The following is a 10199-nucleotide window of genomic DNA, read 5'->3' on the forward strand; positions in this document are numbered from 1 at the left end:
GTAAGACAGATGGAGACACAAGAAGCTCCTCAGACAACGGCTGCCTAGCAGGCTGTGAGGAGATGGCGCCGTGAGGAGAATCTCTGCGCTCTCCTCAGGTCGGGACAGCCGCCTTCCCGCCATGTACGCAGTGACACGACTATATGACATGGCGGGTGTGGGGAGGGTGCTCCTCCTCACACAGTGCAGGCGGGAAGCTCCTCATCCGGGGTGTCGCCATGACACGTCGCTAAGGAGGAGGCGCTGTTCCCGCCTCCTCTGCCCGCAGCTTCCGTGATGGAGCCGGCGGCCGGCGTGTGGGCGCTGCTGGAGCGGGCGGTGAGTGACGGGTTGGCACTGTAGTCCTATACAGGAGCAGTAGTGTATGTATGGCGGCTGTGCGTTATGTGGAAGGTTATACTCTGCGCCGTCCAGGATGGAGGACTGAAAGCGCCCTGCTACTGGCTTATACAGCCTTTTTATAACTCTGCAGCGCCCCTAGCGGCAGCCGGAGGACTTGCGCATTGGAAAAAGACGCAAACCCCTTACCTGGCATATAGGTGGCCATAACCGGACGCAGGTGCCAATCCCAGGACCTGTATGTGCCAAGTATGCCAGTGCATGCCAGCCACAGGTCATTTAGAGAAGAGCTTCTTCACTTGACCATCTCAGTACGTCGTACTCCGCACAATCTGCCATAACTGCCGATCGCACACTGCGCAATAAAGATCATGGCACGTTCTATCTTGGCGCGTATTACGCCATGACAGTGTATTGCAATCAGCGTCCCGCAGCAGTATGCAATGCCATTGCGGACATGCTGCACAACAGTCTCATGCGGGCATAGCGCAGTGAATTTCGTTCACGTGCCACCACAGCTGGGTCATTCCAGGACAAACTACCCGAGGGGTAACGCCCGACCATCGCAGGTGTTTACAAAACTTAGTACGTGTCTTCCTCACTAGAATGTATATAAAAAATCTAAATTTTCAGACCGATCGGGGCCCAGCGGTCAGAAATACATGGGGGGCAGCTTTTTCCAAAGGTCTCTGAGAACCATTGTTTTTGATCGTTGATATCTTGGACACTGTTGGGCGTAGGAGGATGTGCGCGGCGCCATTCTCTCCGTAATAATATGTAGATTTACAACATGGTTTTCCTCAGGCCGGGCCCACCGGTCGTATACTGACTGCGTTTGACCTGTGCATATAATGCATTAGCAATTGGCCATACCCTTACATTGTATCGCTCATGCGAAATACGCATGCACAGTGACGTCACAGCATGTTCTATCTCGGCGCATATTACATGCACCCCGAGAGCGCATGGCGATTGGCGTCACGCAGCAAGTACGCCTTGTCACTGCATACTTGGCAGCACACAGCAAACTACGTCCCTCCCCTCCCCCTTTTTTTTTTTTTAATTCCTTTTTTTGGGAGCAAGGAATACAAAAACCCCCACAATTCTGCCATTCTGTACAGTTGTTTTTTTTTCCCTTGTTTACTATGTGTGATAAATAGTGCGATATTGTAAGAATTCACACTAGAGATGAGCGAGCATACTCGCTAAGGGCGATTACTCAATTGAGCATTGTCCTTAGCGAGTACCTGCCCGCTCGGGGAAAAAAGGTTTGGCTGCCAGCGGCGGGAGACAGGTGCGTTGCGGCAGTGAGCAGGGGGGAGAGAGAGATCTCTCCCCTTCGTTCCTCCTCCCCTCTCCCCCGCCGCTCCCTGGCCGCTGGCGGCAGCCGAATCTTTGCTCCCGAGCGGGCAGGCACTCGCTAAGGACAATGCTCAATTGAGTAATTGTCCTTAGCGAGTATGCTCGCTCATCTCTAATTCACACCTTTACAAACACTATAATAATGAGTATGGGGGGATTTCCATTGTTTAGATTTTTTTTTGTGGGAAAAGGGAGTATTTTGAACTTTTTAATTATTTCTTGGCTGTTTTTAAAACTATTAAAGGGTATTTTGGGTCTTTGCTATTGATACCCTCTGCTCAGGAGGGGGCCTTAGTAGTTGATCAGCGGCGGGGGGCTGCTGCTTGGTATCCCCATTGATGCGCTGATCATCCAGCCTCCTATCAGTGCAGCGGGGCCAGACATCGTCGCTGGTGGTCAAGGTCGAAAGTGCAATAGATAGCTTGAAATAAATGGAAGCTATGCCTCCTCTTAACTTTCCGTCTCTGACTGCAATAAGGAGCCGTAAGTGTAATAGAAGGCATCGCTCCCATTGATTTCAATGGGAATGAAGCTATTTATTACACATCTGTCTCTGACCCCGTTGCACTGACAGTTAGCCAGAGGATTAGCTTCTTAGTATTGCTTGTTAAGCCCTGGGCTTAATGGGCATCCATGCATGTCAGCCTTCACGATCGTTGCTATGGCGGGCCTCCAGCTGGCTTTTCAGACCCATGATCAGTTTTAACAGTGGTATCTAAATAGTTAACTGCTGCAATTCAAGCTAACAACTGGTACCGTTTCCCCGAAAATAAGCGCTATCCTAATTTTTGGGGAGGCTTAAAATATAAGCCCTACCCCCAAAATAAGCCCTAGTTACACCACATAAAAACAGTAAATAAATTACCTAGCAGACTCAAGCCAGGTCCCTCCTGCCGAGGTTCAGCGCGGTTCCCGCAGTCCTCTGCCGCTCGTAGAACAACACTTTCTGATTAACGGATTCATAAATCCCACCTCCAGGAAGCCATGGCTGTGATTGGTTCTTTCACGACTGCTCAGCCAATCGCAGCCATCGCTTCCTAGAGGTGGGATTAATGAATCCATTAACATGGAAGTGATGTTGTATGAGCTGCCGAGGACTGTGAGGAGCAGCGGTGGGGACCTGGACTGAGCCTGCTAGGTAACTATAATAAGACCTAGTGCCTCTTTTGGGGCTAAAATTAATATGACAGGGTCTTATTTATGGGGAAACACGGTAGCAGCTGGATATGGAATAGACTTTAATTAGGGTTGCTTGTTTTTTTATTACTTGTGGAGTTTTGTGCACGTTATGTCATAGCTGGGGCTGTTGTCGATTCCGTTAAAAAGTAGCGCAGCGTTATTTTTGTCTGGTAAAATGCCAGAAACCCACCTGACCCCGTTACAGTCAGCGGATCCAGCGGTCGGGTTGTTGTTTACCATGGGATAGATTTTGCACTGACCTCATTCATTTCATAGAACAATGGAAATGAACAATGCATGCGAAGCCTTACAAATACTGAGGGCGGTAACCAAACTGGCCTTCTCGCCTGGTTCAGCTCTTGGAGCAACAGCGTAAAAGAGTTGTCTGGATGGGATGTTTTTTTTTTGGTTTTTGGTTTTTTTAAAAACACCATCTAAATTAGTTAATAAAAGCAGCTTGACCCCGGCGATCCAGCGCTGCAGCCCTATGGTCCTCCTGGTCTTTGTTTTGGAATGACTACCACCTGACTACTGCAACAGTCTCTTGCCATTCTCCTGGCATCACCACTCAGATGCTGGGAGCCATGATGCCAGGAGAATGGCACCTGACCGATGTGCGGCCTCTGATTGGCTGAAGTGATCAGGTGATGGCCATTCCACAGCAAAGACTCGGAGGTCCATAGGGCTGCAGCGCTGGATTGTTGGGCTGAGGACTGATGTTATTGTTTTGGGGTTTTTTTAACAGCTTTTGATCAGGTTTTAGACAAGCCTATCACACTGGACAACCCAGTTATATTCAGTTTTCAAATACTTTGGAATTTGTTTCTTATTTGATGTTTTTTTTTCTGCATTTGTAAACTTGCTTTCAATTTTTTCAGCCTATTGACTGGTCGGAACCATGGATCATTGGACTTTTGGGTTTCCACCTACTTTGCTTCATAATAACCCTCATATCCTTCAAATTCTACAAATTTCAGATAGCTCACTTCCTGCTAATGGGTAAGACGTCCCAATAAGTACTTTTATGTCATTTAGAAACTGAATAGAATATGTAAAAAAAAAAGGATTGCGTGACACATACTAGTATGAACACAGAGCGCCAGAACAACAGTGTGAAGTTCTGTCTGACGACAGGGAAATGGCCATGTATATGTGGTTACTCTTCATGAAGGGCTTATTCTGATGGCAGATCCATGGGATCCCCACAAACAGAGGTGCCAGAATCCCCATTGTGTAGTAGAGGCCAGGAGGCTGACTCAAAGAGGGGAAGCAGATAGAAACGACTACAGTTACAGAAACAGTCGAGTTCTTATGGATATACCTAACTGTCTGTCATCTGAATACCACTGTAATGTGATAGGGAAGCCGCTGAACAATCATTGGGGGTCTCAGTGGTTGCATATAGTAAATAGGCTGGGGAAAAACAATCCCCTCTTTCCTGACCTTGCACAACTCCATTGTCTTAAAAGAATCTACAAATGTAGCAAATGTTAACCTAAAGGGCTATTCATTATGTAGCTATCCCCCAGTATATATAAGGGAACTAGTGTTACCCTGGTTAGTTATTTCTTCTGTCTAAAACTCCCAGCCTGTTGTTGCTCAGATGGTCATGTGATCTCAATTCTGACCAGCTCAGATCTATTTGGGGTTATGTATTCATTTCCTAGTCAAATTCTCAGTTTGTGTGATGCCATTACATGTGGGGGCACACATGTGCTCCTTTCACAGTTACTGATGATGATCACCACACAGCTCCTGCCATACAGTTATACTAGAGGAGATCACAGCTCCTCCTTCTGAGTGTAGACTTATGCTTTGTAGATGACTATAGCAGGTAATGATAATTAAACTGTCCCCCAATAAGCAAAATGACATAATCTAAGCTACTGCTGTCCTGATGGGATTGATGTGAAAGTAAAAAAAAATCTCGGGCTCAATATGGTTCCTGATAGGTATCAGACAAGGGGCTACCCAGTGTGGAAGTGAATGCCTATCACACTCTTGAGTTCTACTCGGTGTATTGCAATCAGGTGAGGGGGACGGGGATGGATAATTGTGTTTCTGTTGGAGTGGCACTTTATTATTTAATGAGCTAGAACTGAACTCTATTTACAGCATTGTAGTTATCATGATGCACCAGTCATATTAACGATCGCTGTTTCTATAAATTAACTAATCTATAATCTACCACTAGACCATAGCCCTGAAGTCGCACACCCTGACACCTCCATCTAGAAAGTGCTGCCAGCATACATGAATACAGCCAGGCACACAGGAGCGGGTCGGATCCCGCATGCGGGAGGCTTGCTGCGGATTTCGTCTGTGAGCCCAGCCAGTGACCTGCGTACCTTCTATAACTGTATTGTGAAGACTCACAGGTGGTCACGCACAGTACAGTTTGTTTATTTGTATTTCCAGCGCTGTTGCTTAGCGATGAGGCGGGTACCCACAGCCCATACGCAGTGTTGCGGTCTGCAGGTTGGACGGCCTCCATTGACAGCAATGGAGATCGCCTGCGTGGATTCCATGGCAAAATAGAGCATGTTGCAATTTCTCTTCCGATCGCAGAATACGCAATTCGTATCCGCAAGTGTGAATAAAAAATGCAAAATGCACGACTTTCATTGCTCACATTTTACCACGGATTGTCTGCGCAGACAGCGATCAATGAATCGGCAATACAAATCCACCCGTGTGTGCCCGGCCTACATATGGTGATAATGCTGGTTCTGCTTTGGTTCATTACAGTGGAAATATGTGGAGTTTTCTTAAACATGATTGTACTTTTTATTTGTAGTGGGCCTGGTTAGTTGTGCTGAATACATCAACGAAGTAGCTGCTATGAACTGGAAGTAAGTCATCGGTTATCTTGCATGGAATAACGAGTATAGTGTGAAAAATAAATATTTAACCCTTTCCAATCCAATTTGTATCCTGGTTTTCCTAGGGGGGCTTACCCTTTTTCTGCCGTTACACAACGGCGCTATATGCTGGCTAAAGCCAGTACTGCATGAGGTGACATGTAGGCTCTGACAGCAGAGAGGCTGGCAATATACCGTAAGAGAACCCCGACGGAATTCTAGCAACATCGGAGCTGTACAGCCTTAAAGGGGTTGTCCCGCGGCAGCAAGTGGGTCTATACACTTCTGTATGGCCATATTAATGCACTTTGTAATGTACATTGTGCATTAATTATGAGCCATACAGAAGTTATCAAAAGTTTTATACTTACCTGCTCCGTTGCTGGCGTCCTCGTCTCCATGGTGCCGACTAATTTTCGGCCTCCGATGGCCAAATTAGCCGCGCTTGCGCAGTCCGGGTCTTCTGCTGTCTTCAATGGGGCCGCTCGTGCAGAATGCCAGCTCCGTGTAGCTCCGCCCCGTCACGTGCCGATTCCAGCCAATCAGGAGGCTGGAATCGGCAATGGACCGCACAGAAGAGCTGCGGTCGACGGAGGGAGCAGACCCCGGCGGCCATCTTCAGCAGGTGAGTATGAAGACGCCGGACCGCCGGGATTCAGGTAAGCACTCTCCGGTTTGTTTTTTTTTAACCCCTGCATCGGGGTTGTCTCGCGCCGAACGGGGGGGGGGGGGGGGGTTAAAAAAAAAAAAACCCGTTTCGGCGCGGGACAACCCCTTTAAATCATAATGTCTTCAGAGGTCAGACAGTGGATTGGAAAGGGTTAAAGCGTAACTAAACTTTTGATAAACTTTGGACATGCTATAGTGAAGAAGTGTTATCTGAGCGCTGTGCACGGCCAATAGAAATCATCAAGCAGTGTGCAGACTCCAAAAGCTATTTATTGATCCTGTGCACCGTGCTCAGATGAACGCTTCTGCCTATTTGTTTTAGTGATTGGCACAGGTTTCGGATCCCCACCGATCAAAACTTCTGACATATCACTATGACATTCCAGAAACTTTTCAGAAGTTTAGTTACATTTAAAATTAAGTCGGTCACAATATTGAGGTCTACATATCTGAGAAAACATTTTAAGTAAAGTTTACCCCCTTACATGTATCAGCTGCCATTGTCATAGTGTTTCTTGAACGTGCTACCCCTGTTTTACTGTTTAATGCGGGATTTCAGTGGTGTGGTACTGGCCATCAAATATTTTGTATCCCCCACCCCCCCATAGAACAGAATAGGGAGAGTCATGCACATGTACAGCCACCCATTCTTTCACCACATGGGTAAGGCAGACACTTCATCATGGGGACCGGAGTACCCACAGTTGTAGTCTCGCCTATCAGATATTCAGTATCTATGCTGTGGATGTGGGAGATGGGAATACTGATTTAGGGAGAATGCACACGGCGAGATTTCCTGCAGAATTTCCGCCAGTGCCCGCTGCCCTAGTATTGCATTGGTTTATGCAATCTTATGCAGACAGCTGTGATTTGACCACAAGAAATCTCGCACGGTTAACAAATCGCGGCATGTCCTTTTTCTGTGCGAGCCTCGCAGAGGCCTGCACAGAAATGTCACCGCTGATGCGCCGACTCTGCTCTCCGGCTGTGCGCTGCAGGGAGATGGCTTGCATCCCACTGCAAGAATTCTCACAGCGGGATCCAACCCATCCGTCTGCATTCACCCTTAAGGAGTTAAATTGTTACAGCCCGAGTCTATACAGCCGCACCATCATAATGTTACTGTAGCAACCTGCTGCCTCTGAGAAGTTCAGAAAAGCCATGTACCAACATTGCATCTCATCAAGTATTACTTACCTGGGTATTATCTACTTTTCCAACTCCATTAATGTATGTTTTTGGTAACATGAACATTTTTTTTTGTTGTTTACTTCAGGTTGTACTCGAGGCAGCAGTACTTTGATTCATCTGGGATGTTCATCTCCTTGGCTTTTTCAGCACCTTTGTTATGTAACACCATAATAATCGTGGTAAGTACAGAACGCATCTGGATGGTAAATGAAACTGTGGTCTTCAACATGTTGCACACGTTATATAAATGTTGCTTGTTCTCTATACAAAGTTTCATGCTTTTCACTTATTTCCCGTGCGTAACACGCTGTGAATGGAGGCAATGAAAATCTATGGACTTTCATTCTTCTATTCACACTTGCATTTGACCTGTGAGTGGATACTGCGTATAATACGCAGGAGAAATAAATTGCAGCATGCACTATTTCTTCGTCTATCATACATTCAAGTCCTTAAACACTGTCCATTCACAGGTATTGCGAAGAAAAAAAAAATCACACCGCTTTTTTACACACCATGTAGATTAAATTTGTTAAAATCTCATCTGCATGGTTTGTACAGGAAATGCGTAGGGTTTTCAGTAGCATGTGAACCCCGAATGCATCCATAGAGCAAAAACACATGGGGCATGTGCTAATACGCTCGCCACTAGGGAACGTATTATCATATGAACCGGGGTTTTCCTCCCCCCGTCTATTCGAACTCTGCAGTAGTGCGCACGGGTTAGAAAAAAAAAGGGGGGAAGATAGATCTGTTTAAGCCCTAAATCTTATTGATCATAGGACAAGTCTGAGAAGCCAGCTAGAGTTTACCCTTTAGCCTCTTGCTATTTCATTTGTGTCTTCATGCTCCCCCATTCTGGCAGTTTTACTCCCCTTCGCATTACAAGATCATTCACGTTTGTATTCTTCTCTGTATTACAGGTGCATTGGGTATACAAGACGTTGAATGTAATGACAGAACTCAAGACTTTGCAGAAGAAAAGGAGAGCTGCTAAGGATAAAAAGAAGGAAACCTGAGCACAACGATTCTATGATGAACTTCACGTGTGTTTACACATACAGACATGCTGTTATCTCTGCAATAACAGGACACTTCTGAAACCTGTTACTCCCTTAATGACTGCCAGTACGCCTTCTTATATTGGCCGTTAAGGGCCTTATCTCACAGCAACTGTCAGGATTGGAAGTTCCTCCACTTTCGGCTGTTTACCCTTTTAGTTGCCTATGTAAGCACATCTGTGCCACCACAACACAATCGTAGGTTCAAGCCTAGCAGTGAGATTAGGAAATATTGTTTAAAAAAAAAATAAATAAAAATATATATATATATATATATATATATATATATATATATATATATATATATATATATATATATATATATATATATATATACTAAGTAAATAAAAAGTCCCCTTATCTGACAAAATGATCTTTAATGGAAAAATTAACTAGACATAATTATCACCACATCCGTAGCGACTATTACATTTTTGTATACGTCAACGCAATAAAAATGCCAGAATTGCTGAATTCATTTTGCCTCTCCAAAAAGTATTAAACGTATTTATGTAAATGTATAGAATTATATTTATGTAAATAGAAGTAAGCATTTAGAAAAAAAACTATATAGATTTTATATCAGCGCAAACGTAATAAACCAGCGAATAACGTAATCGTGTTATTTGTGCAGGATGGTGGGCTATGTAGAGATCTCTCCCCACCCAAAAATGTGTGTATTTTTTTTGTCATCCCACTGCTAAAAAAAAAAATTGCCAATACATTGTATGTACTACATCTGGTGCCATTCAGAAAATTTGTCCTACCAAAATACAAGCTCTTTTATGGCAATTTTGATGAAAGATTTAAAAAAACACAAAAAAGAAAAACCATGGCCCTTAAAATGTGACCATGGAAAACTAAAGCAAATTAAGCTAAAGCCACAATAATCCGTGGCAGAACTACAAGGCTGAGCCTGTAAGTTCTGCCACAGATTTGCAAGTGAATTTAGCCCCAGTCCCCAATGGGGAAAATCCATGTGCTGCTACGTGGCATTGCCTTCCGACTGAGTTGTGCTCAAGGCCAGAACACAAAATCCACGTTTAGGGGTCACCTGGAGCCTGTGCGCTACCATCTTGTAGCGTATCCATTAGAGATGAGCGAGCACCCAAATGCTCGGGTCCGCGTTATTCGAGTCGAGTTTTCATAAAATTCGAGAGCTCTACTCAAGTAACGGACTCCATTGACCACAATGGGAGACTCGAGCATTTTTGTATTGGGACGCCGGGTGCCGTTCTTTTTTTTTTTCTAGGTTCGTCCGTCCCTCTCTCTCTCCCTCTCCTTGATGCTCGTTGGAGTAACGAGCACCATCGAGTACGCTAATACTCGAACGAGCATCAAGCTCGACAGAGTATGTTCGCTCAACTCTAGTATCCATGCCTTCCTATTCAAGTACGCTATTGTTCTATCAATATAGGACATTAATATTGTGATATATCGCTGGATCGGGCTTTTTGATTACTTCCTGTATAGTGTGTTCACATTCCCAATATATATTATTTAATATACTCTGCTCTCCCAGATACCACCCTATGGA

At 45.1% G+C, this 10199-nt stretch overlaps 1 protein-coding gene across 1 annotated transcript; it reads left to right on the forward strand.

The window, feature by feature from the left end:
* Positions 1-212: 212 nt before the first annotated feature.
* TMEM18 (transmembrane protein 18) lies at positions 213-8913 on the forward strand. Its single transcript, XM_066597773.1, has 5 exons — positions 213-318; positions 3759-3879; positions 5678-5732; positions 7687-7780; positions 8525-8913. Exons 1-5 carry the CDS (start codon positions 277-279, stop codon positions 8618-8620), a joined length of 408 nt encoding a protein of 135 aa, XP_066453870.1. The 5' UTR covers positions 213-276; the 3' UTR covers positions 8621-8913.
* The last annotated feature ends 1286 nt before the right edge of the window (positions 8914-10199 follow it).

This window comes from Eleutherodactylus coqui, chromosome 1 (assembly GCF_035609145.1).
Source record: "Eleutherodactylus coqui strain aEleCoq1 chromosome 1, aEleCoq1.hap1, whole genome shotgun sequence".
NCBI lineage: Eukaryota > Metazoa > Chordata > Amphibia > Anura > Eleutherodactylidae > Eleutherodactylus > Eleutherodactylus coqui.

What these genes read in the sequence shown, in the direction of transcription:
- TMEM18 (XM_066597773.1), top strand. Translation starts at nt 277, where the DNA reads ATGGAGCCGGCGGCCGGCGTGTGGGCGCTGCTGGAGCGGGCG. An exon ending in AGCTCACTTCCTGCTAATGG is followed by an intron (nt 3,880 to 5,677) that starts GTAAGACGTCCC and finishes TTTTATTTGTAG; the next exon opens with TGGGCCTGGTTAGTTGTGCT. An exon ending in GTAGCTGCTATGAACTGGAA is followed by an intron (nt 5,733 to 7,686) that starts GTAAGTCATCGG and finishes TGTTTACTTCAG; the next exon opens with GTTGTACTCGAGGCAGCAGT.